The sequence below is a fragment of the Caretta caretta genome, chromosome 9 (assembly GCF_965140235.1).
Source record: "Caretta caretta isolate rCarCar2 chromosome 9, rCarCar1.hap1, whole genome shotgun sequence".
NCBI lineage: Eukaryota > Metazoa > Chordata > Testudines > Cheloniidae > Caretta > Caretta caretta.
The window spans coordinates 11561396-11580673 of NC_134214.1; the positions used below are offsets into that span (position 1 = coordinate 11561396).

A 19278-nucleotide genomic window follows, 5' to 3' on the forward strand; every position below is an offset into this window, starting at 1 on the left:
ATCCCCAATAATTACCTCAGATGTTACGAGATAATAGTAGTTACCAGGGGATTATCCACCAACAACTAATCTCTAATTGAGATTTCTTGCATTAAGGGACAAATCCTAAAGCCAATGGAATCAATGGGAGTTTTGCCATAGTCTTCAATGGAACTAAGATTTATCCCTACAGAAATGATGAGCCAGTGGAACATTTTAGGGTCCTCCTGAGAGAGAGAGAGAGAGAGAGATCATCTGTGATCTCCATTACAAGTCTGGTTGTGGCCAACCAAAAATCTCTGCTGTAAAAGAGTACAGCTATAATACAATCTTTACTGTATTTGGAAGGGTTCAAAGAGCAGTTCTATAATATCCAGAATGTAGGAACCTGACAATAGCTTAATGAAGTGATAGCCTTCTTATTTCATAAATGTTTAAAAGGTCAAAAGATAGCAGAAGCTTCAGCATTTAATAATCATCTGAACAATACATAATAGCTTACAATGGCCTTACAAAAAGAAAGCAGGTGTCTCATATTCTCCATTGCTACTGACAATAGACGCAAATCATGTCAAAGCGAATGAATACAGCGGCACATGAAGATTGCCCCTGGCACAATTAAAAAAACATGCATCCCAGCCCCCCAGTATACCAGATACAGTAACTTGCATTAATTTACCAGTATTTAAACTGTGCATTGGGTGCTGGAATCTCGTCAAAGTGCTATTGGGAAAGAACACAGACACAAGCCTGCCACTTGATTAATCAAGATGCAGACACAAACAAATGAAGTAGTAAAGAACACGACACACAAATGAGGGATGAAAGGAAAAACATATGGAAATGCAGAGTGAGAAGAAAACAAGCAAACTACAGGAGTGGGGGGCAGGAAAAAAAGAGATAAAAATAAAAGGCAGGACAAGAGGGACACAAGAACAAATGAGTGGGGAAGGGGAAGATGAAAGACAGGAGGAGACTAAGAGCAAGGCTACTAGCAACTGGACTAGTCCAAACTAGAACTTCCCACCTGCTTTTTTTAAACAGAGTCACTATTTTATTTTAGGTTTCAGAGTAGCTGCCGTGTTAGTCTGTATTCGCAAAAAGAAAAGGAGTACTAGTGGCACCTTAGAGACAAACCAATTTATTTGAGCATAAGCTTTTGTGAGCTACAGCTCACTTCATTGGATGCATTCAGTGGAAAATACAGTGAGGAGATTTATATACACACAGAACATTTTATTATATCTTGTGATCAGTGTATACAAAATAACAAATGTTGGAGAGAAGGGAGATCAGGAACTTCTGTTCATCAGGTCTCATAACACAGAAGCAAGAAGACATTCAGCTCTTTGAAAGGTGGCAAATTTAAAGCTGTTAAAAGGAAATACATTCCCACTCACAATACAGTTAGCCTGGGGAACTCATTGCCACAAAAGATCTTTAAGATTAAGACTTTAGCAGGATTCAACAAAGGATCAGACATTTCTATTGATAAGAATATCCAGTTACAATGGTACATATTGCTAACATAAACAAGAGGTTTGGAAAGGGTATAAACCCTTATGTTTCCAGCTTAAATCAACTTTTAGGTATTATGAGTTAGGAAGAAACTTTCCCTTCAGACAGATTACCCCATAACTGCCTATTGAGGGTTTCTTGCACCACCTCTGATGTACCTGGTACTGGCCACCATTGGAGACATGATACTGGGCTAGATGGACAGTGGGTCAGATCCAGCGTGGAAATTCCTATGTTCCATTTGATAGAGGGCATCTACACAGAGACGTTGAAATGAAACCAAACCACCATTCTAAAGATTGCTCGCTTCTATAAGTCAAAGCAGTTCCTCTCACGGAACGAGAGAACTCACCATTCTGAGGCAATTTGTTTAGGCATGTTCACAAGCAGGAGCTCTGGCCTCTATATTATTGGGTAGTTCTGATGGCAAGACAAAGGAGGCTCATGGAGCACACATGACTTGTGACACAGGAACAGAAATTATATTCTGCCATGGGATCCAGCAGATATTAGTCCTCCTAAGGCAATGGTGCCCAAACTTTTCCTCTTGCACTTCCCCACCCCCCCTTACCAGTAATGGAATGTGTCCACGCTCCCCTGGGCCCAGAACCGGGGCTGGGGGCCAGGAGTAGAACCAGGGGCTGGAGCCAAAGCCAGCGGTCAGGAGTGAGGCCGCAGCCGGGGGCCTGGAGCAGAGCTGGGGCCACAGCTGCAGCCAGAGGCTGGGGCAGGGCCGGAGCAGAGCTGGGGGCAGAGTAGGGCTGGGTAGCGCTCCCGCCCCGCCCCCCATGTGGGGTTGGCCCAGGCCCTGCCGGGCCCTGCTAGGGGGGCACACCCCACAATTTGGGGACCACTGTCCAAAGGACATTTGAAGGCCTTTGAATAACCACGTGATACATGAAGCTCTCTTGCAGTTCAATCAATAATAATGATGGTGCTGATGGCTGGTAATACCCAGATTTACACCGTTGCCTGTGTTTATAATGTCCTTGTGTAGCTATGTAAGGAAAACCCCAGGCTGGTGGATAGCCAAAGCAGCATGGCTGTTTCTCTTATGGGAGCTGCTGCGTGCGTCATCCCTGCAAATTCTACTCATACTTGGCTATTTTAGAGACTTGGTGTAGCAGTGACCATCTGGTTAGCTTTAGTATCAAAGTGCACTGCCAGGCAGCAAAGAACTCATCCATCAGACAGGTGTAAGCTACAATATCTTCCTAGAGCGCAATGAAAATAAAAATGTGGTCCCTGATGTGCCCCACCACCTAACTAAAGACCTTTAGCCATACCTAAACAAGGTTCGTTGCTCATACTTTGCAATCTGACACATGCAATGCACCACATCAGTAATTCCAGCACAGGAAAAAGAAGCCACCTTGCAGCTCAACCAAAATCATCTGTCTGGAGCAATGTCCAGATTTATTAAATTCTTGTCACCTTTTGCTCTGCTTTACTGTCCCCCAACATTAAAAACAGACAATGGTTTTCATATCTGTGTCGAGATACTTTGACCTAAGGGACAGCCAGTGACTAGAAAAACAGTTACTACTAGAAAGTTACATGCAACAGGATCACTGATGCCAATTACACACTCACTAAAAGACTTCAGTCTGCATTGTACTGTCTGATAAACAGCAAAGCATAGGGCAGTCTAGCCCTTTGGGAATTCTCCTAATATAGTCATTACCAAAACCAAGTCAGCGAGATCCACATTAGAAGCTGTCATCAGCAGCAAGATCTTCCAGCTGCAATGAGGCTGAGCTTTGTGCTGCTAAAACAAATCCCTTTCTGCAACCAGTGGAAGTGAGCTATAGGACCAAACTAACAATCTATGTCAGACGGGTAGCTTGCACTGCAGTTACAATACTTCACATGCGAAGATCTAATGTTCAGAGCAGATATGTCTAAGATATGCAAAATCTGAACATAACACACTGACACTCCAATATCCACCCCTTTTTTGGATGTCCTCTCTCCCTGTGTCATGTTTTGCCTATCCAAGTTCTTCAGGGCAGGGATCCTGTCTTTTATGCAGTGCACAAGACGTACCTATAGCTCTGTATCAGTGGTTTTCACACTTTTTGTACTGGTGACTCTTTTCACACAGCAAGCATCTCAGTGTGACCTCCCCCTTATAAGTTAAAAATGGGGGGTAATTTAATTTAATGGGAGCTCGGGGCTGTCAGCCCCACAGAGCTGACAGCTCACAACACCCATGAAACCACCTTGCAGCCCCCTGAGGGGGCATGAGAACCCCTGCTCTATATAAATAACACTGTTAACCTTTTTTACCCGAATGGCTAATCAAAGTTCAGCGCTCTGTGGGTGATCCAGTTTGGAACAGAAATTGGTGGCAGCCAGATTCTTCTTTGATACAATCTTGTTTGTTTACAAAGAATGTATAAAGTCCTGTGCCTCTGAATGCAGAAGAAACCAAGAACAAAAAGAAGTTTCTTGCTTACAGGCCCCCAAGCCCTATTAGCCAACACCAGAACCAAAGGCTCTCTCTAGCTTTTTCCAGGGTCACAATTGTGCTCACAGGCGGAGGCTACTGCTTGGCTTTCTTGCTTTTTCCCTACTCCCAGACAGTCTTCTCTCTTCCCAGTTTCTTTCTGTGTGTTCTCTCACACATCTACACCCAGTCCCAAGGTGGTCACAAAAGCCAGTCGAACCCTCCACCCCCGCAGGCCCTACAGCTAGTTTCTGGGCAGACTCTGTTAGGCTTGGTCTACCCTAGCAACTTATGTTGGTATAACTATGTCGCTCAAGGGCGTGGAAAATCCACACCCCTGAGCAAGTTATACCAACCTAAATCCTGGTGTTGGCAGCACCATATCAATGGAAGGGCTTTTCCCATTGACATAGGTACCACCTCTTGGGAAGGTGGAGTACCTACCCTGATGTGAGAAGCCTTCCCCTCGGTGTACGTATCACCTTCACCTAAGCACAACGGTGGCACCACTGTAGCCTTTTCAGTGTAGACAAGCCCTTGGGTTTTGTTTTGGTGTGGTCCCATAACTGTCCCTTATAGCTATCTTAAATGGAGAACTCATTCACACATCAGCTTGAACCAGGTTTTAACCTAACCCATAGCAAGGCTTCTCCCAGCTTATAACAGTACTTATGTAGAGAGAAAAACTAATATCTTTATTGGACCAACTTTTGTTGGTGAAAGAAACTAGCTTCCAAGCCTACACAGAGTTCTTCTTCAGGTCTAGGAAAGGTACTCTGAGTATTACAACTAGAAAAGGAGGACTTGTGGCACATTAGAGACTAACCAATTTATTTGAGCATAAGCTTTCATGAGCTACAGCTAAGGTAAAACAGATTGTTAAGCATAAAGAGTTAACACATGTTGCAAGAGACCATTCAAGTTTAAGTGGGCAATATCTGTAGCCATAGGGCAAAGAAGGTTTGTTGTCATGAGTCGTAAATCCAGTGTCTTTATTGAGTCCATGATTTTTAGTGTCTAGCAAAATTATGAATTTAAGCTCCCAGGCAGGCCTTTTGAAGGAGTTGTGCAGGTTTCCTTTCAGGATGAGCACCGAGAGGCCAGATACGGAGTGATTGACAACTCATGACTCCTGATACGAGGGGGGGCACAATGTATAGGGGAGGATATGTGACCACCCCACGCGTCTCCTTTGGGAAGAACTTCCAGCCCCACTTCCCTGGGTCAGGGCAGAAAATCCCACCAGCTCTTGGGGTGGGGGGGCTGAGAGCCAGGATCAGGGAGCCTCTGGGTCCAGCTGGGGCCATCTGTGGCTGAGCAGAGGCCAAGGAACCTGCTCCCAGAACCTTCCCCAGAAACCCCCCACCCTGCACCCAGGCCAGAGACTGCTGTGCTCTCCCCACCCCACCAGCTACCTGTGGGGAGGGGGTGCACTCTGTCCTTCTCCTGCTCCACCTTGCCTCACAGCATGTTCAGACTCTGTCCCCTGGCAGCCAGGTCTGGATGGGGAGAAGGAAAGAGCCGCTTCTCATGCAACTGAAGGTGGCTGTCTGAGAGAACTCGGCTGGAGAGCTCCCCTCCTGGCTCCCACTCCCCACCTGGCTCGGCTCAGGGGCTGAGTGAGCTGGAAACGTGCCATGGGGAGAGGGGACAGCTCGCTCGGTCCCTGTCTCTGGCAGCCAGGCCCGGGCGGGGAGTGGAAGCCCCCGCCTCCCCACTTGGGCTCTTGCAGGCAGCCACCACACTGCACAGAGCAGGGACCGGAGCAGCCAGCATGAGAAGCGACTGGTCCCACCCCGTTCGCTCCCCACCCGGCTGCCAGGGACAGGGGCTGAACATGCCGGGGGGGGGGGGGGGGGGGGGGGGAGAGCGGCAGGCACAGCAGGAGAAGGACAGAGCACTTCTCCCTCTCCCCCAGCAAGCCAAGCAGAAATCTGTTGGGGGGGGGGGTCACTTGATCCCACATGTCCCCCTTATGCGTGAAAAGTGTTTGCTCACGGGTGATGTGGTGTTTTTGTCTTTTATCATTTTTATGAGTGTTCACCTGAGCATGTAGTGATTGTCTCATTTCACCCACATAGTTATTACTGGGGCATTTAGTGCATGGGATGAGGTTCACTACATGTTGTGATAGGCATGTGAAGGACTCATAGATCTTGAAAGGTGTATTGTGAGGGATATTGATCATCAAAGTAGTGGAGATATGACTGCAGGTTTTGCATCCGTTGGTTATGGCAGGGTCTGGTGCCTCACTGGACGTGCTGCAGAGAATTAAAGATTATTTAAATATAGCTTTTCCTCCTCCCCTAAATAATGCAGTATCAAGTTCAGCTCCCAACAAAGGAAGAGAAGTCACAACTGACAAATTGATGGACGTAGGAAACCTAACATAACACAGCACAGCTGCACGCATACAGAGACCACAGTCATTAGAGTGGACTCAACATCAGACCTTGAGAATGAAAACTGCAGGCTGCTACTGTTTGGGCTACGACAAAGCAGTAGGCTATTATACTTGCCAGGGCTGGCCACTAAAGGGAGACATGATCACACATACTCACACTAGGCAACTAGCATTTTGTAGACAGCATACCTTTCCTTAAGAATTCCAGGGAAAAGAATGAAAAACAAAGCATCAGAGGTGGATTTGCCAAGGCAAAGCAGAAGTTTGTTAGCAGAAAAATATTAGTTAAAAAATAAGACATGACAAGGGTCTTTTTCTATTTAGTTATTTTGAGAGCAGCCAGTGATTTCTTTTGCAGCTAACGTGCCTTGAGAATGTCACCATGGCTGTCAAAAATGTAGAAATGTTTCTTCAGTTCTAACGTAGCAGGTTTTGTTGGAATGTGATCCTGCTTTAAGGAAGAAGATTGTAGACAGGACCGGCTCCAGGCACCAGCAAAGCAAGCACGTACTTGGGGCAACACAATTCCAGGGGCGGCATTCCGGCCGTCCTTTTTTTTTTTTGCTTGGGCGGCATTCCAGCCACCCTCTTGTTTTTTTCGCTTGGGCAGTTGCGCCCTCCGAGCTTGGGGCGGCAAAAAACCTAGAGCCGGCCCTGATTGTAGATTTCAGACCGCAGAGCTGTTTAACAGAACCACTGAATCCTATCTGATCATCCCCCCTGAAAACGTCATCCGTATGACAAATTGTTTGATTAGGGCTAATACTGCATGGGAAAATATCTTAAATGTCCCATTGGATCTTTCATATGCTCACAGCTCTGAAATCATGAAAGAAACGGCACTCTTTGTAAAATAATTAAAAAAATAACTATGCTCAGATTTTCACCACAGAAAATCAGACTAAAAACTAGAAAAGAGAATGAGGCTCCATATTTCTTGAGAGTGTTAGCAAAACTTACTGCTGTTTCCAATAATTAACCAGTGTCCTGTCTCCACTAGAATAATACTTTCTACCTTCTAGAGCTCATGGTGCTTTGCAGACTTCAGCAGGTTAATCCTCAGATCATCCCCTGTGAAGTTTGGCAATATTATTTCAATTTTACAGATGGGGAAACAGAGTCAGAGAGTTATGTGACGTGCCCAACATCACACAGCATGTCTGTGGCAGAGCTGCTACTTCCTGGCTCCCAGTCCTGAGCTTCAACCATTAGACCAGTGGTTCCCAAACTTTAACAACCTGTGAACCCCTTTCACGAAAATGTCAAGTCTCGCGAACCCCCTCCTAAAAATGAATATTTCCAAGGATTTTCTCCTTTACCTGAGTATAAATTATAAAAGCAGTGATCTTGGAAATATAAAATTTGTTTTTATGATACACTTATTACACACTATTTATTATTAATATTCATCATTACAGTATTTTTATTACATTATCTTCCAAGATCTCACTTTCATAGCTTGTATCGCTTTGAATAAGCCCGTTATAAGACAAGGCTCCTATGTCTCATCAAGGAGTATCAAATGTGAAACAGCATGAAGGTATTTAAGAAGCCAACTCAAAGAGTTCCTTCTACACAAGCATTCAGGTCTTGAGCAGTCCAGGCAAACAACGCACGTTACAACAAAGCTTAAACTTGTTCTTCATAATAATTTTTAAAACAATACTAGCTGCCTATTTAATTTTAAAAACAGCAAAAAATATCTACCTCCCTTTCCATTTCTTATAAGGAGTCTTGAAGTTGAAATCTCCGCAGTGTGATAGATATGCTTGCTTTGATCTGCTTAGCTCTTGGACTTCCCCAAGGCTCCAGGCTGCTGGCCCCGTGCTGCCCGGGATCTGTAGGGACAGCTCTGTCTGCCATTAGGGAATTTTTTTCCAGAGAACCCCTTGTAATACTTCACGAACCCCCAGACGTTCACAAACCCCAGTTAGGGAACTACTGCATTAGACCATTCTTATTCCCAGTGACAGAAACCATGAATAAACTGACAGCAAGACAAGGTCCCATAATATCCAGGAAATTTTCTTTCTTGGGAAAGAAAAAATCCAGGGTGCAGTTTATGAGTGACAGTTTTATGGTGACAATGAGACAAACCCTGGGAATGAAATCTTGTATTGAAGAAAAGTGCCAGAACAAGGAATCTTACAAAAGAGCTGATTCCATATAGAACGTGTGTGAATTGTTGAACAGTTGCAAATGGAGTTAGAAAAAAATGCAAGGACATGTGGGAATATTAACTGGGATTGAAAATCATAGGGGAAAATAGTTGTCTCTTGGGTTGAAAATGTAACCAGTAGCAAAAATGCCAGCAGGTAACACAACTGATAGGGATATTTTGTTAATGTTTATCTTTTTTTAATACTACAGAAGCAACCCTACATTCTTCTTTCTAAGCTAGATATACACATCAACAAAAAGCTGGACGTCTGGAGTTTATACATTCCCACACACAAAAACAAGTTAGCAAACCAACTCAACACAAAGCACACCATGGCAAATGTCTTCCATTAACCAAGACAATAACCTGTTTGTACACTGAGCTACAATTACCGCCTACACTCCTATTTCAAAAAGGAAACAGGGAGAATGAAGTTTTATCATTTTCAGAGTTTGTAAGTGACTATTTGGGTTGCTTTATCTCTCATAGTATCTTCATTAGTTGTCTTAGAAATTACACCCAGTTAGCATCATGCTAGTCATTTTACAGGTAAGGCATAGGATTCTGAAATAAATCTTCTACCCAAAGAAGTCTGAGGACTGGTATGATTTGAAAGGGTTTCCAGAACTTTTGGAACATTGGACAACAGGTATTGGGCTTGATTCTTCAATCACTGGGGTTGCCTGCGTGCAGACAATGACAGAATTTGGCCCACTGGATACCAACAAACTTGTTTAAACAAGGAGTCTTGTAATGGTATCAGGTGAAATTTTCAAACGCATGGGCCTAACTCTGTTCCCACTGTCAATGGGAGTGCAGCACCTTTGTAAATCCCTCCTGTAGGCGATAATTAAATATTTTTGCTGTGCAATATGAGGTTGCATTTGAATTTTCCATTTAATTTATAATGATATTTGCCAGGTTTTCTCATTTAACAGAAACTTCTTACAACCAATAATGTCCCAGAGGTTCAACATTAGTTAGATACTAGCTCAAGCAGTAAATTTTAAGGGGAATAGTGTGACACATTGGTTTTGTGTCTCTCTCCCCCTCACTCCATCCCAATGACCATATAATATTTAATATCTTTGTTGTAGAGTCTGATTTGGCCCTTTAAGCAGTACACATCCCAGCACAGAGAAGGCTGCTGGGTGACACTTGAGATCTGAAGTATGTGAGTAAAAATAACCTGCCTCCCACTAGACATGATGAACACCAGACAGCTGAGTCACCTTTGAAGCCCCTTTTGATTTTCCAAATTAAAAAGAAATATCAAAGAGAGAAGGATTAAACATCCAAAAATCAGAGCAGTACAAACTGAAAACCCTGCAGTTCAGATTCCATATGTCCTTTAGATTTCACTCTCTCTCTCATCATAGACTTCAACTTTATTTCAATATCTAGTATTCACTCCATCTATGGGTAATGACATTTAAAGGGACACAGTCAACTTGAATTTATTTTTTATATCAGACAATTTCAAAAAAGTTTCATTTCAAATACAGCCTGTACTGAGAATTAAGGGATTTTCTGCTCCACTGTTAACGTTTATAGGCTATTTTTCAACAAGGGAGAAAGGTCAGATCTTTAAAAGGTATTTAGATACCTATTTCCCATTGAAATCTATGGGTGTTAGACCCCTAAATATATGTGGGGATATCGGCCAAAATGATTAAGGATCCCATCCTGCAATTGAACAATTGCACCTTTGAGAGTCTGGTGCTCTGCAAGGGCTCAAGTCATCACCTGCATGGATCCAACTGCAGGATTAGGGCCTGACTAACACATGGTAAAGAGGGAAAGTGACCATACACCCAGTGTTCATTTGACACCAAATGAAACCAGCTGGGGACAGGAGGGACGCTTTACTAACTTCTTTCAGTTTTAGTGATTTTAGATTAATTGCAACTATTGGCGGTAAACAAGTTTCAGGCCAAACTGTGATTTTCAAGTTGACTGGGATCCTTTACATTGAGGGGATCTTAAAGGTGACCTAAACAGTAGAATAAGTAGAGATCCAGCAGGAAAACAGAGCCATCCACGTGCATTTGCCAACTAACATATGTGAATGAGAACATTCGTTGCCCCTTTCATTATCTGTGTGAAAGCTAAAACAACTCAGCAAAGAGCACATAGACCCTAGGAAATTGTTGAGGGCCTCAAAGTTTAAGGCCAGAAAGAAACACTAGATCATCTGTCTGACTTCCTGTATATCACAGGCCACCAACACCCCCCAGCACTGACACACTAAGCCCAACAACAAAAATTAGACCAAAGTATTTCAGCCCAGAGAAGATTAAATGATTGTGTGCTACAGGTTATGAATAGGAAGGACCGAAGTACAATAAAGCCTGCGGCCCCTACAATAGCAGGGAATTGATTACATGAGATGTACCCAGATAACCCCTGCAAGTGACCTGCACAGACTGGGTCGTCCAGAAAATAGCAAAATCGCCCAGGAAAAAAAAAAATCTGGGTCTAATCAATTACGTCAAATTCCCTTTGGGGGGAAGGGAAGGAAATTCTAGCACCACACACAATCTGCTACTGATTTGTGCTGAAGGATCTATTCAGCTGCAACAGACCAGTTATAAATCAGGAGAGGCCTGTGATTGGAAAATAAAACAAACCCCAGCCTGGGAAGCACAAGGACTAAGGGAAGCTGGATTGCAAAGAAGGAAGCCCACATTCAGTAGCCAGAAACCCTTGTCTGGAAAAAGAGATGGTTAAAACTAATTTTCTACTTAAAATAATATATGCATCTCAAAGCCCCTTGCACTTTGCAATGCCTCTGAAATCATACAGTGGGGAGACCCAAGTTGGCACCTTCCCATCTATTCCCCACCCACCCTCACAATTCAAATGGTCTTGGTGAGCTCAGCTGCTCCCAAGACAGACAACCCCATCCCTTCCCCCACCCCTCCAGGCAGTTGGGAAGCAGATTTGCACTTGGGGATGAGGAGGAAGTTAACAGCCCAAGGGGGTGGCTGAGAGCCAGGATTACAGCACTGGAGGCCTGGGGGACTACCCAAGGGGCTTGCAGTCTAAGAGGGGGAAATGCAGCAGGTGGAGTGGGAGAAGGGGAGGGGGGATGATAGCCATATAACCGTGGGAGGTTTGCTGCCTGGAGTTGGAAAAGGGTGGGGGTGGCCGGCAACTGGGAAGGGGGCAAGTTTCCAGCCTAGGGGAAGGTGCAGTAGGGGCTGGCACAGATTTACGGGTGGGGGGAGGGCGGTAGAGGAAGCAGGGAAAAGGGGGAGATTTGCGGGTGGGGTTGAGGCAGTAGGGAGGTTGCAGCAGAAGGGAAATGAAGCAGGGTGGGTGAGTGTGAAAGGGGAGGGCGTTGGAGGAAGGGAATAGGGGAGGTTTGTTGCCTGTCTGGGGCGGGGGAAAGATCTGTTGCCTGCCTTGGGGGGAGAGGGGAGGTTTGCTGCCTGCCTGCCTGACGGGGGGTGGGGTGGGGGGGAAGGCGGGAGGTCTGTTGCCTGCCCGGGAGGAAGGCGGGAGGGGGGAGGTTTGTAGCCTTGGGGAGAAGGTTGGGGGGGGGAGGTCTGCTGCCTGCCTGGGGTGGGGGGGGATGCAGTGGGGCGGGTTTGCAGCCGGCGGGGCTGCTGCACTCACCGGGGACTCGTAGGAGAAGGCACATTCCGTCTTGTAGACCCGGTCCCCTGACTTGGGCACGCGGATCGTGGGCATGTAGGGGACCAGCAGCTCCCCCAGGTCCCCCGCAGCCATCGGCGCATCCCTGCCGCTCCCGAACAGCGCGGCCCGCTGCATGCTCCCGCGCCGGCCGGCCGCACCGCCAGCGAGCGAGGGGAAGGCAGAGCGAGCGCAGCCGGGCCCGGGGGAGGAGCAGGGGAAGATGCTATTTTTAATCCAAGGGCAGCAGGAGCGGCCCCAGCTGCAGCCCCGGGGTCCTGGCGAGGAGGGAGCCCAGGGGGCGGGGGAGAGGAGGAGCCCCGGGGAGGATGGATGGAGGGTAGTGCCAGAAGAGGATGCGAAGGGCGGGGAGGGTGGACAGCAAGGAGGGGAGGGGCATGGGAAGCCGGCTGGGGCAGGGGTTTGGGAATCCCTCAGCTCCCTTCCCCTGAGCTGTTGCACTCTCATCCTGCCGGGAGGGGAAGTTGGGACCATTGGCATTAGATAGATTAGATTAGATAGAATCTATCTATATCTATCTATCTAATTCTTTCTAGGGGACTTAACTGTCCCCTTGTTACTCCCCAACAGCCAGCCAGTTGGGCCGGCAAATCCTTAGAACATCTCTCCTTGACCCCGGGCCCAGGGAAGCGCTGGTCAGGAATCACAGGACTCTCGGGCCACATTCCGCAGGAGGTCAGACTAGGTGTTCGTTCTAGTGGTCCCTTCTGGCTTTAAACGCTGGGAAAGACAAGGCTATTCTGTTAGCCGTGCTGTAAAACATCAGCTGCAGTGGAAGGGCTGACTCTGGCAACCAAATATCATCGGTTAAAGAACTTTGAGCTGATCATTTTTTCAATTTACTCCCACCTGGGGTTGGGCCAGACATCCTGCCTCCTCTAGGTCTGACTGTAAGCCCAGGGACGGTCTTCATTTTGTGTCTTGTACAGAGCTGAGCACCCTGTTCTGTGCATGAGGCAGTGCTGATGGAGGCAGTTGCTGGATTTGGCATCAAATATCCTGATTTCTGTTGTTGGCTTGCCACTTAATAAGGAGCAGCTGGCAACAATGGTGAGAACTGAAAACGTCAATCCTGTGTTCTTCAGCCTTCCTCGGTGCCCACATTTCACATCAGTACACAATAGAGTTGGGATAACTGGGGTTCTATGGATCTGGAACTTCGTAGCAAGCTTGATATCACAGTGTCCCCACGGAGGCCGCTAAAGGAGCTGAAACATGGCAGCAGCTGTTGGTAGACAAGTGTCCACATTTTTTGAGCACACTCCGGCACTGTCTATTAATGGTGCCTCACCCAGACAGTTTAATACTGAGCTGATTGTAACCTGGAGCTGGAGGCTGCTTGATGGTAATGGCCAGGGACTTGGTTTTATCTGGATTCATAACCAGACCAACGTGCACTGTTTCTTGCCTCACTTGACTGGCCATCAGCTGCAGTGGTTCACTACACTGAGCCAGCAAGGCAATGTCATTGGCGTATTAGAGATCTCAAAGCAGAATGGCATTCAGCTTTACCCCACCAACCGCTGCCTCTTCAAGTTTATCCATCATCCAGTCAGTGCTGATATTGAACGATGAATGATGGTGACAGAACACAACCTTGCCGAACTCCCACGGAGGCAGGAAACCATGCGGTGTTTCTGCCATTGACTCAAATGCATCTTTCCATTCCATTATAGAGCTCTCCTATCAATGATGCTGTTGTCCCAGGGACACCAAGTCACCTCACTGGATCCCACAAACTTGCTTGATCTACTGAATCAAGGGCCTTATGGAACTCTACAGAAAGTGCTGTGCATGGCTTATTACATTCAGCCATCTTCTCAAAAAGCTGTCTCAAGGTAAAGAGCTGATTAACAGTGAACTGACCAGATCTAAAGCTGCCCTGAGTATCTTGGGCTTTGCCACAGCATGTATTGTTGAGTTGAGACATTAACGTGGAAGCAAAGACTTTCCCTGGAACAGACAACAGCGTCATACCACTACAGTTGCTACATTTACCTTATCACTCTTTCTGAACAGAGTAATCCCCTTCTTCCAGTCATTAGGGATGATATTAATATGCCAAATGGCCTAGAAGAGCTTATGGTACAGCAATACTCTCACCTGTCTTCAGCAACTCAAAAGTGATGTAACATATCCCTGATGCCTTCCCAGACTTCAGCTTATGGACTACAATACAGGATCTCTTCTTGGTTGAAGGAAGGAGGCTGGAGTGGAACTTCCTGTCCCTCTTGAGATGGAAGAGGGACTTCAAGGGATGGACAATTGAGGAGCATCATGAAATGACCCTCTCACTAATGCAGCTGATTCTGCTGACTCTGACTGATGCTGCTGTCCTGACTCTTTACTGAACAAGCTGGTGCCACCTACCCTGCAAACACTGAATAAAGGGTGCAGAAATCAGGGCTGGACTATATATAAGATCTTACCATCTAAATAGACGAGACAGACAAAGGGTGAGGAAGAGGAAATAGTATGATCTCCATTTGACATAGGGGCAGGTGAGGCACCAAGAATTTAAATGATTTGCCTGAGGTCACGTAGGAAGATCTCCTTGAATCCCAGTCCAGATCCTTAACCACAAGACTGTCCTTCTTCTCTTTCACTTCATTTCTGCTCTTTCTCATTTTGAAAGGGATATTGATGAAGTAGAGAAAGGCAGCAAAGATGCTATGAAGATTGGAGAACAGGAGCAGAAAGATGAGTAGCAGCAAATTGCAGAAAACATTTAAAATAATTAGTTTTTCAAAGTTACACACAATAAACTATTAATTACACCCATCAACAGCAAGAGAAAAGAAACCACTGAGCATCTTCAAGTGAAATCAGAGCATTTAGATCAAAGGATAAAGAAATAGAGCTGTGACATGGTTAGTGTGAGCTCGCTGCTATAGTTTGTATGTGGTTCTTTTTTCAACAAACTATCCAGTGGTGATGTTGGGAACTGTGTGTGAAATACTTATGGTAGAATGTGTGCACAGAATTACTCTAGATTTACAATGAGGTGCCTGAAAGCTTGTCTACACTTAAGACACTACAGTGGCACGGCTGTGCTGCTGTAGCTGCACTGCTATGGCCCTTCAGGGTAGATACTATCTACTCCAATGAAAGGGATGCTCCTGTCGGTGTAGGTAATCACTTCCCTAAAGGCGGTAGCTAGATCAATGGAAGAATTCTTCCGTCAATGTAGCACTGTCTACACAGGGACTTAGGTTGACTTAACTACACCGCTCAGGGGTGTGGATTTTTCGAACTCCTGACCGACATAGTTAAACCAACCTAACTTTCTAGTGTAGACCAGGCCTAAAATCAGAATCTGTCTCAAACAATCTTGGAGTTAGAGGAACTGTTGGCCTGGTCTACACTAGAAAACTAGGTTGGCATAACTACATTGCTCAGGGGGATGAAAAATCCACCCCTCTGAGTGGTATTGTTAAACTGACCTAAGTCCCTGTGTAAACAGTGCAAGGTTGATGGTAGAATTATTCCATCCACCTAGCCACTGGTGTAAGTAGTGATCTACACTGAAGCACTACAGTGGCACATCTATATGTAGACAAGCCCAATGAATGTTAGTTAAGAAACTGAGGGCAAGTCTACACTACAAAAATAAGTTGACCTAAGTTACGTCAACATACAGCTGCCACAGTAATTAAATCACTTTTGCATGTCGACACTACGCTCTTTGTGTTCGCAGTGCACAATCTCACTACCAGTGCTTGCAGTGATGCAGAGAGCAGTGTCCCATGAGTAGCTATCCCACTGTGCAACTCACCACCATCAAGCAGCAGGGTGTTTTGGAAAGGGTTTTCAATGCCTGATAGGGGCAATCAAGTCACGCGGGGTGACTGGGAACATGGTTTCAATGTCCCATGATGCAGTTTTCTGCATCCCATAATTTCATCTGCATCCCATAATGTTTCATGCCTGTTTTCAAAAGCCCTGCAAACCCGCACATCTGCCATCTCTGTGAGAAGCATGGGTCCTGCACAGTTCTGCACTATTGTGATTAACATTGCAAGCACAACACACCTGATGCTGCAACAGTGCCTGCCTCTGCCTAACTGTACTTGTTTATTTCACTACCTCTTCATGATTAAAAAGACTAAATGATTAAAAAAGAGCAAATGAACAGATGTCTTTAATTACACCTGCAATGTCAAAAGCAAACTGCATACTTACCAGAGGTTCCTTCCCCTGCATCAGGCTGTCCCCGGGCTGGACTGTAGGGACTGGCTCGACTGCTCTAGAGTCAAGAACAGGTCCTGGCTTGCTGTGCCATTGGATGCCTCAGTCTCCTGGCCCCCGTATTCCTCCTCCTCTTCTTTGTCCAACACCTACTCCTCACTGTTCACTGTGGGGGCCTATGACTCCAGCTCCCCCAAAGTATCCCCAGGACTCTTGGGGGTGATCATGGGGTCTACGCCAAGGATGGCATGCAGCTGTTTATAAAAGTGGCAAGTCTGTGGCTCTGCACCAGAGTGACTGTTAGTCTCCCTGGCCTTCTGGTATGCCTGCCACAGCTCCTTAGCTTTCACACGGCACCGCTGCATGTCCCTCTTGTAGCCCTTCTCCGCCGTGCCACAAACGATCTTCTCAGAAATATCAACATTTCAACGGCTGGATCAGAGCTGTGTCTGCAGATCCTTTTCTTCTCACAGACCCAGGAGATCCACCACCCCATGTGTACTTGAGGCAGGAGCTTGTCCGCAACCTGGAGCCGGCCTGGTCAGCTGGGTGGTTGCTAGGTATGCTTGAGAATTGCTAGGTGAGCTCTCCACACTGAACAAACAGGAAATAGAAATTCAAAAATGCAAGGGGTTTTAAAAGGGGAGGGGTGTGTTCCTGCATACCTAGTAGTTGGGCAATGGAGTTCAAAACGCTGACCAGAGTGGTCATGGTGAGGCATTGTAGGACACCTCCTTGAGGCCACTAAATTCAACGTAAGTAACGCAATGTTACACTACACTGTGTTGCCCTAACTACGTTGCCCTAAGTGCTACGCCTCTCGAGGAGATGGAGTTATTAAGTTGGTGCAGCGGGCGAGTTACGTCAGTGGGAGCTACATTTTGGTGTAGATGCTTAGCTAGGTCGATGTAAGGCTGCCTTACGTTGACATAACTTCTGTAGTATAGACCAGGCCTCACTCAAAAGCAAGAACAGACACACCATCGATGGATGTGTTTCAAACTAGAAAAAAACTTATGCGTACAGGGCCTCAGGGGTCCGTCTTAGGACCTCTGTTACTCATAATATAATACATATAAGTGATATGAATGAGGATAAACCTTCTAACCCTTATAACGTACTTTGAGATCTACTGATGACAAGCGCTACATCAGAGCTATGTATTTGAATCATTATTTATTTACCTGAAGGTGATAAAACTGGCAGAGCAAAAAGGGTCTGATCCAAAGGTCACTAAAGCCAATAGGAACCTTTCCAATACTCTGCAAGGATAGAAAATGGCAAACAAGGTTGCACTTATCTGGAATATTCTATGCAGTGTTGGTCAGCTGTACATATTCGGGTGGTTATTGTCTCAGGAAGGCTGCAGCAGACGCTCCAAAGATGATCGGCAGTATGAAAGTATAAGACAGGGCTAAGGAACCTGGGCTTATTCTGTTTAGAAAGGGGAGACTTTAGAGTGGCTAATGGCAGATGGCTTCAAGATACCAAAATGAGAGAGAGGCGCACTTTTTAAAAAATCCACTGCTGATAAGGGGTTTAAAAACTAGGGGAATACATATACAGTAGACTAAAATTAATTGGTTAGTCTCTAAGGTGCCACTAGTACTCCTTTTCTTTTTGAGTAGACTAAAGTGTGTGGCATCAGACTTTGGGGAAATACCTCCCCCTAGTGGCAAGAATAATAGGCAGCGGGGTTTAAAACAAACGTAAGGAAGGAAGTCCTTTACACAACACACAGTCAACCTGTGGAACTCGTTACTTCGGGATGTTGTGAAAAAGAAAAAGTATAACTGATTCTCAAAAAAGAATTAGATAAGTTCATGGAGGATAGGTCCATCAATGGCTATTAACCAAGAGAGTCTAGGACACAGCCTCATGCTCTGGTACTCCCTAAATCTCTGTCTGCTAGAAGCTGGGACTGGAGGACAGGGGATGGATAACTCGATAAATTCCTGTTCTGTTTACTTCCTCTGAAGTATCTGGCACCAGCCTTTATTAGAAGACAGGATACTAGCCTAGATGGACCACTGGTCTGATGCAATATGCTCGCTCTTACATTATGTTCTTAAAGAAAACTATTGTTCTTCTTCAGCCATTCCCATTTAATGTTTAAATTTATACCCTCAAATAGCTGCATAATCAGACAGTTGAAGACAATCAATTCTTTTGACATTGATTCAAGGTGTACTATTAACTGATGTTTATCAATACAGTTCTTTTTACCTTGTTTCTTGCTCTTCGGACATTTATTTAAAAAGCTTTCATTAACCAATTGTCTACTTTTCTCTTTCACCTACTAAGTGTTTGATAGAATCAGAAAGCTTCTCCCTTTTGAGAACAGAATGTTAATACTTAATTTTTTCCATTAATAAATGCTGAATTATATATCAGTTATGGCATAAATTAAGTTTTTAATATTTGTCCATTCAAGTCCCTCCCATGCATGAAAAAAAAATATATAGTTCCATGATAGAGCATAAGCCTGCCATCTAGAAACTTTGGGGGAGATTTTCAAAAGCACACATGGGATAGGAGCACGAGCCCCAGGACTTATATTCCTAAATCCCTTAGATGCTTTTGAAAGCCTTTCCCTTTGAGATCTGAACTCTCTCCCCTCACTCCCAAAAAGTTAGGATTGTTGAAAGAGGAGACAGGAATGACGGTGTGTATGTGATCAGTAATGAATAAATACATCACGGTTAACACGTTTGTCATTCTTGGAAATACAATTAGCGCCCATGGCCAACTCCACAAGGTGGAAGCAAGAATTGGGAAGGTAGATGGAGCCTGAGACCGGCAAATATCTGGAAAATATGAGATTCACACACAAACCAAGATAAACTTAGACAATGCCATTGTGATACCAACACTGTTATATGTCTCTGAAACTTCGTAAATGCTAGAAAGCCACAACGG

At 45.3% G+C, this 19278-nt stretch overlaps 1 protein-coding gene across 1 annotated transcript in view; it reads right to left on the reverse strand.

Annotated features, from left to right (window-relative positions):
* The window catches only part of USP13 (ubiquitin specific peptidase 13), an 81042-nt gene extending 68605 nt beyond the window's left edge, over positions 1 to 12437 (reverse strand). The window contains exon 1 of the mRNA XM_048863129.2: positions 12133 to 12437. Coding sequence (XP_048719086.2) covers positions 12133 to 12288 — 156 coding nt within the window. The 5' untranslated portion in view covers positions 12289 to 12437. The remainder of the gene's footprint in view (positions 1 to 12132) is intronic.
* Between the last annotated feature and the right edge of the window lie 6841 nt (positions 12438 to 19278).